The sequence below is a fragment of the Chanos chanos genome, chromosome 14 (genome assembly GCF_902362185.1).
Source record: "Chanos chanos chromosome 14, fChaCha1.1, whole genome shotgun sequence".
NCBI classification, from domain to species: domain Eukaryota; kingdom Metazoa; phylum Chordata; class Actinopteri; order Gonorynchiformes; family Chanidae; genus Chanos; species Chanos chanos.
The window spans coordinates 19422475-19445237 of NC_044508.1; the positions used below are offsets into that span (position 1 = coordinate 19422475).

At 43.7% G+C, this 22763-nt stretch overlaps 1 protein-coding gene across 1 annotated transcript in view; it reads left to right on the forward strand.

The window, feature by feature from the left end:
• nos1apa (nitric oxide synthase 1 (neuronal) adaptor protein a) overlaps positions 1 to 22763 on the forward strand; it is a 75805-nt gene that overhangs the window by 49947 nt on the left and 3095 nt on the right. Inside the window, exons 5-8 of the mRNA XM_030791883.1 lie at positions 6 to 114; positions 4605 to 4746; positions 5987 to 6138; positions 15259 to 15420. Coding sequence (XP_030647743.1) covers positions 6 to 114; positions 4605 to 4746; positions 5987 to 6138; positions 15259 to 15420 — 565 coding nt within the window. The remainder of the gene's footprint in view (positions 1 to 5; positions 115 to 4604; positions 4747 to 5986; positions 6139 to 15258; positions 15421 to 22763) is intronic.

The following is a 22763-nucleotide window of genomic DNA, read 5'->3' on the forward strand; positions in this document are numbered from 1 at the left end:
TGCAGGATATTCTATGTTTCCCATGACTCCCAGGATTTGAAAATCTTCAGTTACATAGCGAGAGACGGACAGAGCAATGTGTTCAGATGTAATGTCTTCAAATCAAAGAAGAAGGTGAGTCCTGGCAGATCTGGACTGTGGGGGGGGGGGGGGGGGCTGAATGGGTAATAGACTCATGGTTTGACACAAACTGATGCACTGTTTGTCTGGCAGCTAAAGGAACCCAGTCTGAAACACTGACGTCATCCAGGACGCAGACACAACTGAGACATACTGCGCACTCATTCTCACACACACACACACACACACACACTCTCTCACACACACACTCAAACACACACACACACTCTCACAAACACTCACACACACACACACACACTGAGACCATTAGGGACAGACCACTGATGTACATTTAAGCAAAGCAAAGAGTAAGAAACTAACCTTAGCCCTAACTCTAACCAAACAACCTAACACTTTCGCACCTATAGTTTTGCTAATAACAGTGATTTCTTTTAGAAGAACTTTTTTTAGAGTTCAGATTTTGAATACCAGTCTGCAAAAGTGAAGAATTTGTCAAATTTGCTGTTCTGGTGGGGACCCTCCATTCACCTTCCAGTGCCTATTTATATAGCAGGCCAACCCTCACTTCCACACACGTACCCAGATACACACACACGGACACACACACAGACACGCACAAACGCACACACTGCACGTCTCTCTCTCTCTCTCTCTCTCTCTCTCTCTCTCTCACTCTCACTCTCTCTCTCTCTCGCTTTCTCTCTCTCTCGCACTCTCGCTCTCTCTCGTGCTCTCTCTATCCTTCTCTTTCTCTCTCTTTCTCCTTTAGGAGATGGAGTGAAATCCTCTAAAATACAAAAGGGAAGCAGGAGCCCTCAGGTCATTAAGCTCCAGTGCACTTTTCATGAGCGGGTGTGTTATTCGTCTGAGTCACTCATGCATGGACAGCAGCACAAAGAGACTGCAGAGGAGCATGCTGATGATGGGCTGGCACAGACCCAGTGTCATATCTGAACACTCACACCCATTACAGAGGTCTGTGGATCCACAGACCTGTCTCTCCTACCGCTCCAGAGGTCTGTGGATCCACAGACCTGTCTATCCTACCGCTCCAGGGGTGTGTGGATCCAGAGACCTGTCTATCCTACCGCTCCAGACACAAACACAGAGCAGTCAGAGTCTGTTGTATGCAGTATGACAAGGCTTGAGACTGCTGTGAGAAATGAAAGGCTCTCTGAGGGAATATGCTGTGTGTTTGTTGATCACAGGCCTGCGCCTCATGTACCTGTATGACATATATCTTGTGTGTAGTCAACAACAGTGGCTGTCAGGTGTTTCATCAGTGTGACTCTACACTTTCCCCTTCGGTGGAGAGAGCCGACGTCTCACAGAGGAGAGCACAATTAATTGCCTCGTCTTTATCTGATCTGAATTAATGACGGTGGAACTCAAGGGAATCAATTAAAACGGTGAGGGCACAGCTGAAGATGGCAGGTCTGCGTTTTAATCAAACCTGAGCGATACGGGAAGACCACGGGGTGAGAACAGGCAGGGATATCTTCCAGAGCAATCGCGCTGTCCAAACACACGCCCCTCCCCTGGCCAAGGGGAACCTAAGAGGGCAAAGAGGGTCCCCCTCATTTCTCCATCTATCAAACTCCCTGGAGGGAAGGTTTAGCCCAGCCTCAGTGTCACAACTGGCCAGATCTTTTTCATACATTTTCTCTATGAATCATAAATAGGATCATTCTGGGTCGATTAGATGTTGATTTAGATTGAAAGCAAACTTAAATGACTCTTAATTAGTCCTGTAATCTGTCAGTTACTTGTTGAGGACTGACCAGTCAAAAGATTTGTGAGCTGTTCTTTTGGCAAGCACGATTTTTTCTCTGTGTGACAGATAGTCTGTTCAGTGAGAACAGGCAAGATGTCTGCAAGGAAACAATGCTTTGTGTAATGTTACAATGCACTCTAAATACAAAGAAAGTCATCCCAGCAGATCTATGGTGATTTGTGATTTACGAATCCTTTGCAAAAGGTAAATATTCCTATTTAGCATTAAGAGCTAGACTCTGAATAGCAGGAGATGAGAGGACTTGAATTGCAGATGGGCTTGTCTGGAGAACAGCTGTTTAAATTGTGAATTGTTGCGGAACTATATTACCTGGACTGAGTTCTTGCGCAGACCAGCTTTCCAGTGTTGTTCCCAAGCATTCCCTTTTACATGAGTCATAAAGGCCTTTCCCTGCTGACCAAACAAACACAAAGAAAGTCTGGCATTCTAAAGTTGGCAGCTGGCTTTAGGACGTTTGGAAAAACCAGAGCGCCAACACATGCTGATGGACTAAGTAGGAGTACGCAGGGAAAACATTCTTACAACATTAAATCCCTAAGAATACGTACATTTGAGTGCATAGATCCTTCTTTTTAATTGACGTTTTAGGGACTTAAGCAAATGTAGCAGAATGTGTTCCAAGAAAAATGGGAAACAGACTAAGTTTGATGAACCCTCCACCATTGTAAGAGCGGCGAGCTTCTGTTGAAAAATACATAGCGACTCATAATTCACAGGCAGAATGAACTCACTCTCCTGATGTAGCCTCAGTCGTTCACAAAGGAAAGAGAGACCCAGAAAGTAATTATGACCGCGGCACACGAGATTGCAATTCCGGGTACGATCTTCTTCTCGAGAAAACGAGGGATTTCAGCATGCGTCTAAGATTGATTAAACTGTGCGGTGGTCTCTCTTCGGCGAGGCAGACGAGACAGAAATATCCTCGTCTTTAAAGTAGATCTCACTGGAAGGTAATTGTTTTTTCAAGCCGTGAGACTTGCCGGTTTCCTTAGCCTCTCTGCTTTCATTCCACATCTTACCCGAGTCCAGCTGATCGGTTTCAGGAAAAAAATCACAACGCACCTCAGCACGTTTTTCTTGCGGTAATTTGCAGATAACCAGCCCTTCATGACTCAACTTCTCTCCTTGTTATTACCACCCCAGACATGTTTATGCTGTAAACAAAATTCCTTATTGATTTGTGTTTTTTCCCTCCTCGCTTGTAAAACAGGTAATTATACAGGGACTTTCTTTCACCAGCATTGTGTTGTCTCCTTAGGAGTGGACATGAAAAAAAAAAAAACCCAAGACGTATGGTTAGCTCACACACATAATGCTTCTGACTAATTTGTGTGAGTTTTATAAATGCAATAATGTTATCAGAGCATTGCAATGGTGCTGTGTGGGTCGTCACGCTCACTGTGCTAAGCTCAGATAGGCACTCAGCCACACAAAAAAAAATAAAAAAAGAAGAAAAAAAAATGCCACTAAACGATAAACTGATTTGTACCCACTCAGTGTGGCTCTGAATATTAATGGTCCCCTCGTATAGATATTCATTTTCTCACGCTTTCTCATGTAAATGCAACCGAGACCTGTTGTCTTATTCACTGACGGAGATTGTTGTGACTTGAAGAGACTGATTTTAACATTGAAGCGACGTCTCAAAGATGTAACCAAAGAACCAAAGACTCAAGGTCATTCAGAGCAGGGCCAGACGTGGCGTAGTTGAAGCGAGGAGAACGCAGAGACTGCTAGTCTCCATCTGCACTGGCATATGGCATCGCATAGATCTTGGCTTCACTCTGAGGGAAGGAGAACAGAAGCCAATCTCCACTTCCATCTGTCAGTGACTCAAATGTCAGAGAGCTTCCACCTGGTCATTGCCATCTTTTTCACTGGACTGATGCTCTGACCAGCACACACACGCACACACACACACGTACACTAACGCAGATTATAGTATTGTGCACACAGACATGTACGCACACCAATGCAAACCTTTCTATTGCACAGACGCATACACACACACGCGCGCGCGCACACACACACGCATGTAGGCAATACTATTGTGTGTACACACACACACACGTACACTAACACAAACTATAGTATTGTGCACACAGACATGTACACACACCAATGCAAACCTTTCTATTGCACAGACGCATACACACGCGTGCGCACACACACACACACTCATACACACACACGCATGTAGACAATACTATTGCGTGTACACACACACACACATACACTAACACAGACTATAGTATTGTGCACACAGACATGTACACACACCAATGCAAACCTTTCTATTACATACACACACACACACACACACACACACAACAGATGTGCAGACACTGACACAGTCCATGCTCTCAGGTCCTTATCAATCATTCCATTTATCAAGATTCTTACTTCTCTCTTTTAACTTTAGATAATCAAACCTTTGATAATAATCCAGACATAAATCCGGACAGACAGTCACTCCAGTTTATGAGGCCAAACTGTGTAGACACCTGAATGTTGTCAGTCCTTGCCTGTATCTGTGTCTGGTCAGGCACAGTTTCTAACCAATGTCCACTCTGTCGGTCTATGTGTGTGCACGCGCGTGCGTGTGTGTGTGTGTGCGTGCGTGTGCGTGTGTGTGTGTGCACGTGTGTGTGTGTCTGTGTGTATGTGTCTGTGTGTGTGTGTGTGCGTGTGTGTGTGTGTGCATCTGTGTGTGTGTGTGTGTGTGTAGAGCCAGGCGATGCGGATAGTGCGGACTGTCGGACAGGCCTTTGAGGTTTGCCATAAGCTCAGTTTGCAGCACACCCAGCAGAATGCCGACGGCCAGGAGGACGGGAACAGTGACAAGACCTGCTCAGACTCTGGAGTGCAAGGTAGAGTCCTTTACGGAAGTCATGAAACGACTTTTATTAGACTACCGTTTCACCATCTCATCTCACTATCCACTTCACTGTTTCAGCCCTGGGTAACTTATAATTCTCTGTTCATTCCTGTGTCTAAGAGGACTCAAGAGTACCTGAGGCTTGGAACAGAAACCGTAAAAATAGCATTCACCAATTTTTTGGCTCTCATCCCTCTATCTCCATTCCTTTTTCTCCCCTTGGAGATTCCAGTAATCCCTTCTTCTTCTATCATTTGTCTGCTGTCTACTTTTAAACCCCTCAGACATCCTCCTGTAACTTGTAAACCGATCCGTCAGGATGAAATCAGAATGTCTCTTTGAAACCACCAGTCAAACTCTGTCAGGGGAGAAGAGTCTTTTTCTGGTTAGGACTAAGGAGTTTTTAGTGGGAGCCCTGGGTGTAGGACAGAAGAAAGGATCTACTGTGGTTCATCGGGGCTTGACAATGATAAGAGTGTACCCTGCTGCAGGTCTGATGGAGAACACACACATGAGGGAAAGCTCTTTCCTCAGGTTTGGAGTACAGATGCCTGAATATCCGTGCAATCTAAGCACTCAACAGTCAGGACCCTTTTCAAATGCAGATGAGCTCTATCTCACCCACACGCTGCTCCCTCCCTTTCCACCATCATCCACGCCAGCACTTTCGTTAGCACCGGGAAACAACTCATCGTTATCGTCAGCTGCAAGGGACTACAGCTAAAGAACCAGTTTATAGGAGGGTTCTTTATCATTTTAAGAGAACCGGTTTATGAGGTTATCGTTTTAAGCCGACAAAAGAGGAACTTTCAGTGAGAGAATTTCAGACAAGGATGCTGAGGTCTTCTATCTCCAGCTGTGTCTCTCAAAGCAGTTTTCAATAACATTGCCTCTAGCACATTTCTGTTTCAGTCCTGCATTAACAAACCTTATTCAAATCTTCCCCTGCTTGTGTATTCACTGATCAGGACAAGTCGATGTGATGTGCAATGCTAAAATAAAACTGTGTAGAGGGCACAGGAGGCTATGAGGACTGAGTTGAGAAGTACTGCATTATGGTGCCAAATTTCCCTCTGTTTAACTCCTGCAAACTTTCCCTCAGGCCACAGACAGCTGTAGGGCATTTAACTATACTTCCATCTTCAATGCGGCATGAAGTTTGAAGTTTTGACACCAAAAACTGTTTTTTGAGGGGAGGTGGTGTTTTGATAACTAACTGTTGGCTTCCCCAGCCCGAGAACTGACCGGCGCGGAGAAAACGGTTGCCGAGGAAACGGATATCGATGCCGAGGAGCTGCCCCTGCCAGACAGCACGGTGGACGAGTTTAACCGCGGGGTCACCGACCTGGACGCCGCCAAAGAGGATGACAGCAAGGACAAAAAGGTAGAGACACGTACGGCTGCTTTTTAACGTGTGAATCTGAGTAGCATTTGCACAACCAGTTCTCCAGTTTACTCCAGTGTAGACTTTGCCGAGCAAATGCTCCAGTAGCCCAGTGGTACATTTTGCTCTGTGAATGTTTAGCTAGTGCCGCTAGCCTGCTTTTCCTGAGTGGAGAGTTTAAAGGGTAATTCCCTGTGCAGTTGTCTGTTATTTTGTGTTTTGTAGCTCGGAGTTTTTAACCGCCTTTCACGCGGGCTCATGTATGCAGCTCTCGTCTTATTCGCCCGACGGAGCAGCGCGCGTACGGCCTCGACAGAACAGGGAGAAAAAGCTCTTATTAAGGAGTAGATGATTATGTGATATCCCCGGCAGGATGACAGACCCTCCTTGACTCTAATTAGTCCCCAGTAGAGAGTGAAGTGGGAGGAGTCTAGACAATGCAAGCACTAAAAGGAGTTCTTTAACCAGGAGGCAGATCAACATGCTTGTGCTCTACCGCTGTCCGTAAAACGCTCTCCTTCAGATAGTCAGAACGCCAGCCGCTGGAGACTGAGGGATAGTGTTCCCTGCGTCAGATATGTCTTAGTTGTTTATATTTGTGTGCGTTAGTGCTCCAAGGCTGATATATGCCATTGGTCTTACTCATTTCACTAGCGTGATTAATGGCAGCGTGTGCTACCTATGAGGTAGTTGTCATGCCTTTGGACGATAAGACATGCTTGTATTCTTCAGGAAATTGGAAAGCCAGATTGTCTCTGCTGTCTGAGCACTCGTACTCATTGGTGTGATTAATGGGCAGGATTGAAGCATGATCTGCCATATGCCACTAGTCCTGCAAGGTAATTCTCAGCCCATTCCATAATCACTGGGAAGTGTTTTTTTTTCTTTACGCTACAGTGTAATTGTGCCCTCAGCAGGTGAAAAAAAAGGGCCTGACTCACTGTAAGCCGCCTCCGCTGTGGGGTTTCAGAGACAGTTTCACATTTAATCCTGTTTTAATGAAGTGGAATGGAAAACTGTGATATCTGCTCTCCAGCCCCAAGGCAAGGTAGGCCAGTGTCAATTCAGACAGGGCCTGATACCACTAGCCATCCCATCCGTGTAAGCCCAGACTCTATTGGCTGGAGTGTGTTTGCTATGGTGTCATTCAGCCTTTGCCAAATAACCGGGGAAGCTCTCTGTGACACTGACACATTCAGTCTGCTTTGTTGGCAGAATGGATGATGTCATCACTTGACAGATATTTGACTTTTTAACCCTGAACTTTATGTCACATTTAGACACTCTGGATCAAACTGCACTTTCCAGAGTTGGACAGTTGTGTGTGTTCAATGTTGAAATGTTTTTCACTCAACTTGGTTTATCATAACATCTTTGACACAACAAAATGTGACATCCGTACTAGGGATGTGCTCGAGTCAAATGGCCAGTGAGTCAGAGTCTGTGTGGATGAATAAGCAGTCATTCTGGAAGAGAGCTGACAGACTCAAAAGCCTTAATGAATCAATCAGGAATCAGTCATGTCTGACTTCTGCACCGTGGATGTACCCTGTCCACTTTGGGACTTTGGCAGCTTTTGTTTGGTTTTTTGATGAATAATTCCCCTGCTTGACTGTGTTTACATGTTCAAATGAGTATTAGAATTTACATTATAAAAGTCACAACTGCAAATGGTGGTACACAGCCCATTAACTCTGCTGAAATCTTGGTCCTTAGTTCTTCAATACCATTATTTTCACTGTAAGAGTGCAAAGAAAAGACAAAGCGGAGTATCTCCTCTGTCATTTGTTTCATTCACTGAGAAACATTGAGTGTCATATTGACACTGATTTGACGAAGTAAACACTCTTAAATGCAGTTTGGGAAGTGTTGGGGTAGATACAGTGGTCCAGACAGAGCATACTGAGCCACTGTGCTGAGTGGGTCTCTCTGAGTTTATCTTCACTCACTTTCTTTAGGCTTTTCTGTGTTGTTTTGTCAGGGCTTCTGGCTGCTTTGTTTTGGGTTATGTATTTGTTTCAGAGGTATACCCTGCTGTTTGTATGTTTGTGTGTTTTTGTTTGTTTGACAAGCAAAGACAACAAACAAACAGCTTAAAGAGAATTTCCCTGCGTGTCCTTTTCCTGCCTGCAGAAATGTTCAAACTTTCATGCTCACTGTGTAAACTGAATCTCTTCCTGCTGCTCCAGTTAATTGAGAACAGGAAAGGCGTTTTTTTTTCTTTCTTTTTCTTTCTTTTTTTTTCTGTACCAATGATTGCTCTCTGCTCGTTTGGAAAATATTTCTGAAGTTGTTTGTGGTCTTCACACAACCAAACTGTATTACTTACGATGATGGATCAGTCCTTCTTAACGGTAGGCCTGCTTCAAAACCCTAGCCTCTTTCCCTGGGCATCTCGTCCGGCGGGCCTGCACACTGCCGATGGACACTGATTATACAGCCCACTACTTTTTTTTTGTCCCACGCATTGCTATTTTATCTTATTTCTTTATTGTTCTATTTTTACCTTATTTATTGTCTTTTATAGCATTGAGTACGGGAGCTGCAAACCTAATCTCATTGTACTTGTGCAGTGAAAATTGTACTTGACGATAGGCAATGACGATAAAGATGTTCTATCCCATTCTGTTCTGTTGTGTTCTGTTCTGTTCTGTTCTGCTCTGCTCTGCTCTGTTCTGTTCTGTTCTGTTCTGTTCTGCTCTGTTCTGCTCTATTCTATTCTGTTCTGTTCTGTTCTGTTCTGTTCTGTTCTGTTTATGTTCTGTTCTGTTCTGTTCTGTTCTGTTCTGTTCTGCTCTGTTCTGTTCTGTTCTGTTCTGTTCTGTTCTGTTCTGTTCTGCTCTGTTCTGCTCTATTCTATTCTGTTCTGTTCTGTTCTGTTCTGTTCTGTTCTGTTCTGTTGTGTTGTGTTCTGTTCTGTTCTGTTCTGTTCTGTTCTGAGGCCAGGCGGCTGCTGAAGCGGTACCTCATACTGAATGTGCAGAGGCGCTGCACGACTAACAAACAGCAAATAACAGGATCTGAAGAGTGGTGACACTGCGCACTTCATGATGGGGTTTTTTGGCTGTGTTTCGAGGCGCCGGGCCAGGGCTTGGCTGTCATCCGTTGGCCCCGTTTGTCACGGAGCAGTGGCATCTCCCAGGCCATCAGATGACCGGCTCCGCCTTTAAAAGAGGCCTGTGTGTCTGAGAGGGGCTTTATATTAAAATGTAATGTGAAACCTGGCGTCGGTAGAGCGGGCCGCCCCAGTGCGTCCACGCTCCCCTCATTAAAGGTGGAACGTCTAGCTGTGTCAGATCAACAAACAAACCAACAAAGTGAAATGTTTGTGAAGGGAGCTCCACACAGCACAAGATACGATATGAAATATTGGCTGGGTAAAGCTTAGCTGCTGATTTGCGGTCCGAGGGGAGTTTGAGAAGGTTGGCTGGGTAGCCAGAGCAATATTGAGGCTGTCATTCAATAGTAATGACTGAGAGTGTGGTTTATTTATGAAGGGAAGAATTCAGCCTGTGTTTTCTGTTGGCTGTGTGTCACTGACTCTCTCTTGCCCCTGTGCAAAATCTCAGCCTGGTTCTCTCCCCTCCACACACTGCATGTGAAGTTAGCCATTGCACATGGTAGTGCGGTCGACACGCTGTGTGCTCACTGTCAGCCTCCAGCTTCTGAGAACTGACACCGACAGACAGGAGTGTCTCTCACCAACTCCATTTGATGTCACTAATAACATTCTTTTAGTCAAATGAAAGTATATCAGCGTCCTTTCTGCTGAACTGAGAGAAAAAAGAGGCTCAGAAAAAAATAGAAAAGCTTGTTTTTACCCTTCTTTTATTGCCTGTAAAGAACAGTATTTAGGAACACAGACTACTCAAATTTACACCATTATGTATACAAGCAGAGGTTTTTTAAGTTTGAAATGACTTTGCCGGAACGCGTTCTGTAAGGTCTATTATGGGGACGGACCAGGCAGCTGGAACGGGCCCGGTGATGGACAGGGTGATGGACAGGGAGCTCGTTTCAGCAGGTGTGTCGTCACAGTCGGATCCATTAGGCGGTGCATCCATGTGTGAGACCGAACATCCTCTGTGATCTTCGCCTTACTCTCGCTCAAACGACTCATCTCTTCCACCTATTGACTCGATCCTATACAAGCTTATCTCTCTTACCTGCTGGTTTCTCTTTATAACAGTTTAATGGGAGCAAATGCATTCTGGAAAAACCTTGCCTTTCCATAACTGCCATGACGGAGGCCCTCGTGAATGAGCACACAAATACATTCTAGAGACTGACGTGTGAGAGGCGGCTTCTCTTGACTGTGTGAACGTGGTGCTGATGGGGGTTTTAGGACATGTTCTTCAGTCTGTGTTTTTCCGTAGGGTATAAGAAAGTACAAGAATGTTGCTGAGATGAAGTTGTTAAAACTAACGTAGCAACTTCTTCCATCTGTGTTTTTGGGGGTCAAACCACAGTAAGTGTTTTGGTGATTCATCATTGGCCCATTGTGACACAGATAAAACTGTTTTTTTTTTTTTTTTAAAAAAACATGTTTTTTTTTTTATTATTATTCAAGCACATCTGCCCTTGCTCTTCTTTTTTTTTCTTTTCTTTTCTTTTTTTTTTTTTTTTTTTTCCAACAGCACAATGGTTTGGACTCATTTCAAATTCTCGCCGTCTACTGAGACTTTGCACACAACAACAACAACAAAAAAAAACAGCCCAGACACAACAACTACAGATAAAAAAGAAGTTGGTAAAGATTGCTGTCTGCCACTCTGCCATTGTATTTGCCCTCGAAGCTTTTCCCCCCATAAATAGATTTCACATAAATAGTTCAACGTTTCTCTCTCGGGCGTCTTTCGAAACAGCTCTTTTGTCCCGTCGTTGTTTTTTTTTAATTTATTTATTTAACTGTATGTTTAACTGCCATTTCAGATGAATGAGTAATATCACCCCTTGAGAGTTCCCATCCGTGCTAATGTATTACGATGACATTTAACATTCATCTTTAGTATTCGTTAGGTTAGTCTATTTCGGAAGCTTCCGGAGGCTCAACATGAAGTCCCTGTTTTTTGGGGGGGGGTTTTTTTGGAGGAATTGCTGATCTGAAAGAACAGTGCCCTAGCTCTGTTTAACCCTTTAATCACAGTCTGTCACTCTTAAAGCACACATCCCCATTAACTCGGTTTCGTTCGAACGGAGGTGGTATGCCTGCAGGCCAGTGCTGCCCTGTGGAACCAGCCCAGTTTATATGTGCACCAGTAGCCCTCTTGTTTACTATGCGAGCTATTCCTAGCATCACAATTCCACAGTCCGAGCCAGCAGGGCTTATGGCTCTGAGCAAGTGTCACAGATAAGGGGAGATTTGTGCCTCTGCTGGTATGTTGTCCCTGCTTGTTCAACACGTGCTAACTCTCCAGCGCGGCAGCTCTCATAGTTTCACACCGTCTCCTGTAGCAACAGCTGCGTTAGCCACACATTAAAAGACACTGTAACAATGAGGTCCACATACAAACCTTCCCGCTGTTTCACACGACGCACACTGGGGAAAATATGTTTCCGTCAAGCATTATTCCAAGACCCTGGGCTGAGAGCGTTCCCTTCCTGTTATGAATGGTTGCCAAGATACAGAGGCCACAGAGTGTTTATTTTTCATTTTGCTGGGATACCTTGACCAAAATAGTTTGATCCCATAAGAGCTGTTCGTTCCTAACAAAACCTGCCACCATTCACAGTTCTTTTTTTTTTCTTCTTCTTCTTTCTTTTTTTGTTTTGTTTGCAATCAAAAGCTGGCTGGGCGTAGAGGAGGAAAGCAGGGCGAACATGCTGGTGTTGTGATCCATCTCTGGATACAGTGGGGCGTGGTGAGGACTGGCAGATTCTGATGGATGACAGAGAGTGGGATATAATCACCATGAGAGGAAGAGTGAACAAGCTCTCTATCTCCTGGGTTCATCTTTCTCTCTCTCTCTCTCTCTCTCTCTCTCTCTCTCTCACTCACTCCTTCCTGCTCTCCAGGCATCCGCCGCTGCATGGTTGTCGTTGCAGTGAGATGGATCAACCAGATTAAGTCTGTCAAGGACACTGAAAAAGATGCAGAATAAATAAACATGCTTTTAAGAGCACTGCCAGCTGTTTAGACACAGGGTTTAGTTCACAGTGGTGGACAGCCCTTTTGATGGGCCCCAGAGGCCCCCAGTAGGAGACTTTTGACACAGCTATTGGGTGGGGGGGGGGGGGGGGGGGGGGGGCAACTTGTACGTCTAACTGTCCCTGAAACCTACCATGCTATCCCCAACAATACCTACTGCAGTCAGACAGGTACTTGTTTACTGTCTGTGTGAATTATGACCATGATTTTTACAACCGCGTGGACGTCGTAACTTAAATTGTGCTTTACATTTTTATTTTATTCCAGTCATTAGCACTGATTGGCTGAAACAGCTCGGAACTGTGTTTTATTTCCTGATATAGCTGCAGTTATGATTCATTTATCATACCTTGTTAAAATATCATTGCACTAACTGACTTTGGCATTTCTAGCATTCCCACAGAAAGTTATTTTTAATATACAGTCTATTTCTTGTTAGTTTTGGTTGGGTGAGTTTTGGTTGCCTGTTTGCAGTTAAAACTGACAATTATAAGTAAATCCTCTGTTGCCTAGCAACAGTTTAGGATTTGTATGAAACTGTTTCTGTTCCAGTGGCAGTAATTGGGCACATATACTAACAACAAATAATTTACTGGTCAAATGCATTTTTTTTTTTTTAATAAATTTAGCCTCTTTGTGAACCTCAATGTATCCATAGTCATGACTCTAAGAGTGGAAAACTCAGGAGCATTTGGTTAACCTAACCACAGTACTTGTGGGGACAAAGACTATGAAACTGGGTAATTTGTCTTACACTGGGTTTTCAAAGGGACTCTTGAGTAATGAGAAACATGCATGTTTAAATGAAAGAGACCATCGTTTTAAGCATTTTTTCATCTGAGAGTCTGAAAGTGTTATTGAGACTCATACACACTGTTTCTCATTGCTCTGTTTGGTAAATCCCGTGCTGTGAAATGACAGAGTATTTCAGTGTCAAAGGGGGTCCGTTTTGGGACGGAGATGGAGTTCTCTTGAGCGTGCAGCTGTGGGCCCCTTGGGACAGTACAGGTCAATACACAAGTCTCAGACATAATGAATGCTTCTGAAAAGAGCGAGGGCCTTTCACTGTAATGGCAGGTGAAGGGTGTCATGGTACACTTCTCCACGGTCAGAAAAACCAAAGGGCCAAAGCTTTTGTACATCCCTTACCGCCCCCCCCCCCCACCCCCACCCCTGCCGCGCCTTCTTTCCCCTCTCTGTCTCCCTATGGGTTCGGTTCTCATCCACCACAGAGTGATTGAACTAAGCGTCTGAAGCCGTGACTGGGGCCTGGGGACAGGTGTAAAAGGCATTCGGTGTAAAATGGGCTCTGTACTGCCATGTTATCGCCGTTCATTTTCATCCCCCATCCACCTTTACCGGCACCAGAGGATGACTAATGAAGCATGCAACGGTCTTGGAAAAGCTAACTAACTGTACCGCAGGCCGCAGTTAAACTCAGTTAACGCGGCGAGTACCATATGGAGCGTGATTTACCCTTGAGCCAGTAACTGATAACCTTGAGAGGGTCAGGCATGGCGCTGAGTAAAGGCTTCTCTCTGAACATGTGTAGGCTGGAAAACCTACTCCTCTCCTCTCCTCTCCTCTCTTCTCTTCTCCTCTCTTCTATTCTCCTCTCCTCTCCTCTCCTCTCTTCGCTTCTCCTCTCCTCTCCTCTCTTCTCCTCTCTCTCTGCTGCCTTTGCTTAGGTGACTCAGTGTCTGTCTCCACCTTAGCAACGGCCGGCCTGGGAAGGATGCTCCAGGGATCAGTCTCAGCTCGGCATAAACAGGGCTGACGCTCTGAAGTGCGTCTCATTGCCTGACTGCAGAGATTGGCAAAGCCAGAGTGCATGTGGAGGTCAACTCCAGACCACCGATATTAACATATTTTCATCTCAGTCTCTTAGACATAAACAAGCCAACCGCGTTAGGAAATATCACCAATCTGTCAGTGTCTCTGGACCAGCTGCTCTGTTTCCCTCAATGCCTTCTGTTTGTTAGGTAAGCAGTGTGGCTAGAGACCGACTGCGACTCTCTCATTAATTTTTTCCCCGAGCTCAGTGCAGGGTATTGGTTAACTGACCACAGCACAACCCAGGAATCAGCAGTCCATCCTTGTTGGAGGCGTGAATAGGAAGATGTAGAGGACACTATGTTCTGAGAGAACATAGCCGGCTTTTGAAATCTTGGTCTGTAATCTAGCACCACGACCACAAAGAGGAGAGGCGACTTTGTAGGTTTCGAGGTTTTCAAGAGCTCGGTTTGTGCCAAAGTAGTCGGGACTGGAGGACTGATAAAGGCTAAACAAACCTTTCAGTGAAACGGTGTTTTAATGAGGGTGTGTTCGTGAGAATGTGTTTTCAGTGAGAGGGTTATGGTGACATTATAGATCAAGTGACATTATAGATGAAACCCTGAACTAGTTTTTTTAAAATGCAGAGTCAGGCAGCAAGATATGATTTGTGTCGAGGGAGAGAGAGAGCATGTTTCTGACAGCTTGTTTTTACTTTCACTGCCTGTCCTCCAGTTTCTCTGTGGATTTGTGTAGCAGTACATCTGATACACGTCTGTATAAACTAGCTTTGTATCTGCAGTGTTTGAATCACGTTGATGATTTTTTTGCTATTCCCAATGCATACATCTTCCAAGACATTTCAATATTGTCGTTGTGTGGTGGTGTTTTTTGTTTGTTTGTTTGTTTGTTTTTTCTGTGTGTTGTATGAAAGCTGATGATATAAACAGACCTATGTTCTGCATTTTCACTCGATTCATGGAGACAATGTCTTTATCTCAAGTGTCACGTAAGACAAAATTATACAAAAAGAATTAGCATAGTATCCCAGTCATCGTAAGAGATAACAACAGCATGAAGACATCCTCAGAAACCAGGCAAAAATACACCCCAGTCTGAATCACACTGGGGACACCCTTTATTTCCACGTCTCCTTAGATTCAAACTTACTGGTTTGTTTGTTTCTGCTCTTTCCTCAGGTCTCTGAAGAACCCTCGATCCTGCTGGCCACTCCCAAAATGCTCCTGCCGTCTTCCAGCCAGCTGCCGGCCAGCACGCCGCTGTCTGTCCACCACCAAATCCAGCTCCTGCAGCAGCAGCTCACCCAGCAGCAGCAGCAGACCCAGGTGGCAGTGGCACAGGTCAGAATATACTGTCCACTCAACACGCACGAGGCTTTAACAAAGCAAAACACACGTAACAACAAACTGACACGTAATGCCGACAGACAGCTCTACATGCCAACAGACAGCTCTCCACGTGGCTGCCTGTGCCTTCTGTTCCCTCAAAATGTCCTACCAAAGCAATGATGTTGGATAATGTTGTGTACTTAGAAACTTAGTTTATAGCTGAACTTTAGCTGTAGTGTTCTTTTGAATCACTCCTGTATAACATAGCGGTTTCACAGAGAGGCGTGTGAGGACAAAGTCTTTTCTTGTTTAGCTGACACTTGACTGACTAATGGTCAGTGATTGTCTGTAGAGTGTTCACTTCTGCTCTCCCACGGCTACACCGGCCTGTTTTTCATGATGGGTGTGATTGGTTTTTAAGAACAGAGCTTCAATCTGCAAAACGCTCAATCAGAAAATGCTGAAGGGCTAGCAGTGAATGTGAGAGCCCATACTGCACGCAGCCAAAACACTGCTACATCAGTCTACAGTGACACGCCATGTGAAGGGTAATTACACCAGAGGAGCAACAGATTGCTTCATTTTTTTTGTTTTGTTTTAAATCACAGAAATGCACGCATTCCTCCGTTTTGGTCAGTATCAAACAGTTACGTTGTCAAAAGCAAATCATTGGAACAGAATGTCTTAAGCTTACTCTGCTCACAGCAATGTTACGCATGTTTCAAATAAGCTTAATCATTTTCGCCTATATTGGATGTGAGCGGTCTATGCATTTCTAAATTATTCATCAAATACGTGTATCAACAGAAGAAATGTTGCATAAAAACGTTCACTACATTATGTGTGTATAGTGCAATATACATTAAGTACGGAGACTGAGTGAAAAGCCAGTAGGAATCGATTTAAAATGATCCACTGGAAGAGAACATGTGAAGTGTGTGTGTAGACATGAACACATGGACAGGCGCCTGAGACATCTTCCTCATGCCCCTGTATAAAAACAGACAGTAAAACAGATCTCATGGTTTGAACATCTCCTTAAGGCTGATCAGAGACCTGGTTAGAGCGTCAGATAAGGACTGTTTCCTTTTTTTTCATTTTCATTTCCATTCCAGGAATGTCAAGGCGAAGGTTATAGTTTTTAGTCCGCAGCCTCGAAAACGGAGCATACGCAGTAGAACCGGGGGGGTACGGATCAGTGTATGAAAGTAAACCGGAATTCTTTCTGATGCAGTGAAGATATAATGTTGCAGTTTGAGGAAATTGAAACCTGTTTGCTGAGAAAACATTTTCATGCCTGAATAAATCAAGATAATGACATTTTAATAAATCTAGATAATAGTGTTTTATATGAGAGTCAGTTAAACTGTTATCATGGCATGTCAGTTTGTCATGAGGATTACAATAACCTGTTTGTGATAGTGTGTCAGGGGAATCCCATACATTCATCATTCTAACCAATATTCAGCCACTGGGGGGGAAGAAAAGCCTTAGAAAGGTTTTTCACCATTTCCCAAGCATTACGTATGAATTTGCTGAACTTTGTAAGCTTTCCAGAATGTAGCCATGGCCAAAGAAATACATAAATAAATAAAAATAAACACTCAGTTGCAGTCGATATAAGAAATTCTGCCTTCTTGCAAGTGTTGATGACACACATTGCTAAACTTGTCAGGAAACAGGATGATCTCTTTTCAGAAAGGCAAGGCCAACTGTTTATTTCCCAATTGAAGTCTCATTCATAATTTACAGCGCGTATAAAGCTTATTGGATCACAGCTCTCATCAGATGAATATCCTGTCTTTGCCAGAGCTTGTCATATGAAAAAAAGGAGAAATAGGAAGGCCAGGGGAAACAAGGAGAGCGTGGAAAGGAACACCTCCACACTCACTTGTAGAACTGTTTGTCATTTAGGGCTGTGTGTCAGACTGGCTCTCTAGCTCCTGTGATGATGCTCTTTAGCTGTGTTTGTGTTGGCTCAGCAAAGCTAATTTCCTCCTTGTTATGGGTCATGTGAACCTGCTGTTGAAGTTTATTAAGCCGGTGAGCACAAACACAATAATCGCGAGAATCCAGGCTAAAATTCCCAATTACAGAAATGCCACGGCTTTAAAATGGAATTTCGGTGGTATTATACATGCGATAAGAAGCAATTTGACGCTTTTTTTTTTTTTTTTTTTAGTTCATTTTATTGGATCACATGTTCTGTACTATTGTTCCTGTTACGGTGCACCCATATCAAACACATGTATGGTATATTCCCTCCCTGTAACTATTCAAGCATCCATTCATTTGACAACACACATACACGAAGGCTTTTGTTCCCTTACCGTTCTAGCTCCACATTCACCTGTGAGCTGATGAGACATAGCAACATATGCCACGGTCAGGATTTTGGCCTTTTTCTTCATCCATCCAACAGTCGCTTATTTCAGCCCTGAATTTGATGGAACACCAACTCAGAAAAGTCTCCAGAGGGCGAGACGTTAATGTCTGCTCGTTCTCCCCGGTGGTTCCCGACCTGCGACGGCTTATTCCAGCCCGGCTGCCAGCCAACCCTCGGTCAGAGTGTTAACCATTAAGAGATGGATTTAAGACCAGTCTCTGCCCAGCTGGGGGCATAAACATCTCAGGGCTTAATGTGTCCTCACTGGTTGAGTCCCCCCTGGGTTTCAGGCTGGTTTATGCTAGTTATCTGGGCCATTGAGAAGCCTGCCACTGAACTTCTTTGGCCAGGTTCACGCTCCAGCCGAGGAGCCATGGACAGAATAAGCACCCGAAGGGAGAAAGGGCTTTAAAGACAGTGTGAGAAGTTAAACTTTTATTTCTCCTACCGGAGGCTCAGATCTCTGCTCAAAGCTGAGAGGGTGGATGAAAGGAGGGTGTTTTATTTTTCTTGTTCTTCTTCTTTTATTGGCCTCTTTTCTGCCCCTGTCTCTCAGGGTGAGAGACCCCACGTCACCTCAGCCTCCACAGAAAGAAATCAGAGAAGGAATTTTAGGGCTGCGGTTGATGCCTCTCCCTTGACGCTTTGTCAGGAGTCTGATCAGAAGCACACGGATCCAAGCTAGTGAGCTCCACACTCAAGGCAAACAAGATGTTGCTTTGCTGCTGTCTCTATCATGTCACCAACCAATGAGGAAGAGGGAAAGGCTTTTTGAAGTGTGTCATCAAAGAGGTGACAAACACGTCGATCACTGCTCGTTAATCCCCCCCCCCCCCCACACACACCCCCACCACCCCCCTGCCACCTCCACCATTTGTTTGGCTCTTCCATCTCCTCAGGGAGAATCATCGAGAGATGAAAAGGCTTTTGCTCCTTTTAGAGTCAAAACATAGGAGAAGCTTTGGGCACAGAGAGAACCATTAAGACTTATGTAATGTTTTAATCTCTCTGCCTTCCATCCCCCTAAGAAGCGTTTGATTAAGATTAGGCACAGGTTGAGATATGTTACAACTTCACTGATGTTTGATACTTTCTAAAGATTTTGGCGCTTCATGAACTAGGCTGCTGTTGAATGGAGCTTGGCAAATTACATCTGTTATTAAGTTGGCCATGAAAATTCATATTCATAATGACACACAAGAATCAAATACAGCATGGTGACATTTGGAATATCCGTTTGACTAGTTAAAATGGCTTATGTGGACCTACCGAAACTCACAAATTCACCAGAATTCCAAAATTATCTGTTGATGATAACAATGAGACCAAAAATCGCCTATCAGATATTTTTGTAGAAAGCTAAAAGCAGCAATGCCCACTGTTCTTTGAGATTTGCTGTATTGTTAGGTAGCCGTATGATCAAAAGTGTGAACCTGTCACTGTCCACTGACCCCAGTTTAGATTGAAAACATTTCCATTTGATTTTTTTTTTTTCTCTACATTCAGAAACGGTCTTTTTTTCGTGACTGTTGGACTGTTGAGCTCTCTCAAGGTCAGTCAGTAGCATTCTTTTGACAGCGGAAAGACCCGCTGATGCCAAACGCTGAGAGCTTTTCTGTCGGAGAACAGCACGGACCCAAAGTGCTGATGACCACTGAGAGAAGGATAGAAACATCCCTGTGGCCCACGCTGCTTTTGGTGGGAGCTTTATCTAATGTATGCACAATGTGGATTTCTGTTTGATGAGCTCCCGGGCGAGAATTACAGCACAAACCTTTTTCAGTCGGTAATGAGATTAAAATGCTTTTCTTGCCACTGGAGAGAAAAAGTATTGCTAGAACACATCCCCCTCTTTTTTGTGGTGGCGGGGGTGGGGGGTGGGGGGGGGAGAAGGGGGTGAGCAGGATCTCATTTTCATTCTTATTTTTTGAGTGAAAAGAAAACAGAGAAGAGCATTAGGCGCCGTTTAAAAATTTTTACACATCTCATAAACAGAATGGACAGGAAATGGATTAATGTGAGCCTGGTTTGTAGCCAAACTGCTGACTGGTGATTAATTATTTATAAATGTAATTCTCCTGTGTATACAGTCAAACTCCTCTGTTTGCCTTATTTCCAAAACTGTAAAAACTCTCACTGAACATCACTGGGCAGTCTAAGCTAGTACTGAGGTACTCAATCAAGGCTTTGAACAGTTTCTACGTAGACAAGCCGTCAGTATGTGTCTGTTTTGTAAAGCCAGTAGCACTCAGTGTTCCGTCAGTTGTGCATCCTTTCTTTCATTTGGGAACATATGGTTGTCCTTCGGGCATGATTTAAAAAATTACCCAAATACATGCTTTAAAACATATCAAAGTATAAGTAATTTGAAGCAGAGGAACACACAAATGTATTACGTGTGTAATATTCATGTATGGCTGTAGTATATATTAGATGTGATTGAATTAGATGTAATTGAATCTGCAGCTGGCTAAACATGACTGACAGCGTTACTTGGTATGTACAACCCCTTAATTTAAAAGGTTAAGAACTCATTTTTAATCGTACCATATTTAGGCCGGTGTCATATGCAGGTAGCGTTTGCCAACCGACTTCTTTAAAACAAATGAATCAAATATGCAGGAGAAGATCAGGGTGGTAAAAAAAAAAAAACATTCTTTGAAGGGCCATGGACAGTGTTTGTCCTGGGTGGTTGGATCATTGTGTATTTATGGAGAAGCTGGAATGCACTCTCATCTCAAAATGAATGTATTAAATTTTCCACAAAAAAAAAGTTATTCATGAGATGGTTCAGAAAGATTGAACCAGTTGATTAGCGGTGAATCTAATCAGGGTGCAGTAAGTGTAAATAAATGTTTATCAGTTGTTCACAGCTGAATGAAAAAAAATCTAAGCACAAAAAAAAAAAAAATCTAAGCACTGTCCTAGAAAGTACCAAGGCAGCCTAGGCCACGGGGCCATAAAGTACTGAGGCAGACTGGGCCATAGGGACATTAAACACTGGTCTCTTAGAACACGGCCAGTACATCTGTGGGCTGGATGCTGAACTTTCTCAGGCTTTGTTCATCTTTGTTACTGTGAGTGTCAGAGTCCTTATACAACAGAGGACATGAGCTGTCACATATTCCATCACTGATGTGGGAGTGGGCAATATGGCCTTCAAACAATACCACGATATTTAAGGATATTTTGGCGATAACGATAGTCATGATGAACATATGAATATATGACGTATGAATAAAAGCAGCCAACAGCAAACATAACCATATTGTGCAGATTTTAACAAGGAAAAAAAAAAAAAAACACAATACATAAGAAAGTTAAACATACATGGTGTTAAACGTTCAGCGTAAACGCAGTGTAAGCAGTAAAACAGAATACATTATCCTTCAGAAGCTCAGTATAAATGTAAACAGTCAGTAGCACAAATAAATTAACTTTCAAATGAGGTAGGACGTACCCTGCCAGACAAGCTCCTTATTCCAACTTCAGTACTGAAAGTCAACAAGCTCCTTATTCTAACGTCAGTACTGAAAGTCAACAAGCTCCTTATTCTAACGTCAGTACTGAAAGTCAACAAGCTCCTTATTCTAACTTCAGTGCTGAAAGTCAGCGCAAAGTTTTAGTGTGAATACGAAGCTTCATCAGTCACCCATCACACATGTAAAGAGAGTGAAAACAAACAGCGTTCCATTCGTTTCTTTCAGATGAGTGAGAACGTATCTGACTGCCGCACGTAACAGCTTTTGATTCTCTGACCAGAATGCAAAGCATCAGTCAAATAGATGCTGGCTTAAGTGTTGAGCAGTAACAGATGATGATGTGTCCTCCAGTGCTGATTATGATCTCAGAGGGTGCACTGGTGGACCAGGGATGCAGACATAGTTTTTAGGATAACTGACTGACCAAAGGAAAGTTAAGGTTATGCCAACTCCACCGCGTGAGGGGATCATTTTAATTATTAATATATATCTCTCGTCACTCGTGCCTACATCAAAATATCGTGATATGACAGCGCAGTATCATCTTTATCATGAATGATTTTATATGTATGTCACACACTCCTATTTAATGCAAATGCTCTCTGAACACTTACATCAGAGCTGTGAATTTATGCTAGATGACTGCATAAAGTTGCCAGTCAAGATGGTAGACCAGTTAGTAAAAATGTGTATTTTGAGAACAATGAGTGTGAATCCAGTGCTCAGTGCTCAGTTGTGCCTCCATAACACGTACTTAGTACCTGTGGCAATGCTGGATCAAACCTGGATTTAAGCTTCAGTTTTTAATGCATATTTTTACCATAATCTGCCATTCATAAAAATGGCTGTTTAGTTATGGAATCAAATCAGTCTGTCTTTCCCTCTCTCGTTTGCATCTGGAAACATGGGAACAGGTCAAAAGCATGACAGGAAATGTGTCTCCATCTTTGATTGAGACCTGAAGTATTCCATGTAGCTGAGGAATGTTGTGGATATGATTTTTTTTTTCTTTTTCTCTGAGAAGGAGGGAGCGAGAGAGAGAGAGAGAGGGAGGTGTGTGTGTGTGTGTGTGTGTGTGTGTGTGTGTACTATGTCATTTATAATCAACCCATGTTCTGTGCTGTACTGCAGAATCATGGTCACTCTCCAGTGCGTGATAACTTACAGAAACACACACACACACACACACACACACACAGAGCGATGAATCTATGAATCTGTACACAGGTGAGCCTTTACAGTGCTCTCGCGATTTAATATTGAAGTAGTAAAAGAAGATGGATACTTTTCTTTTTTTCACTTTCATTGTTTCATTCCCGGGTGGAATAGGGCTAGCAGCTCATTGCCTTATGTCTGAGGAATATATTTTGCTGTCAGGGTGAGCTTGGTGCAGAAGGAACTCTCCATACACTTGGTTATAAATCATCCCATGACCTCCCCCCCATGTCTGAGGAGGGGTTGGGTCAGCACAGTGACCATAGCAAATA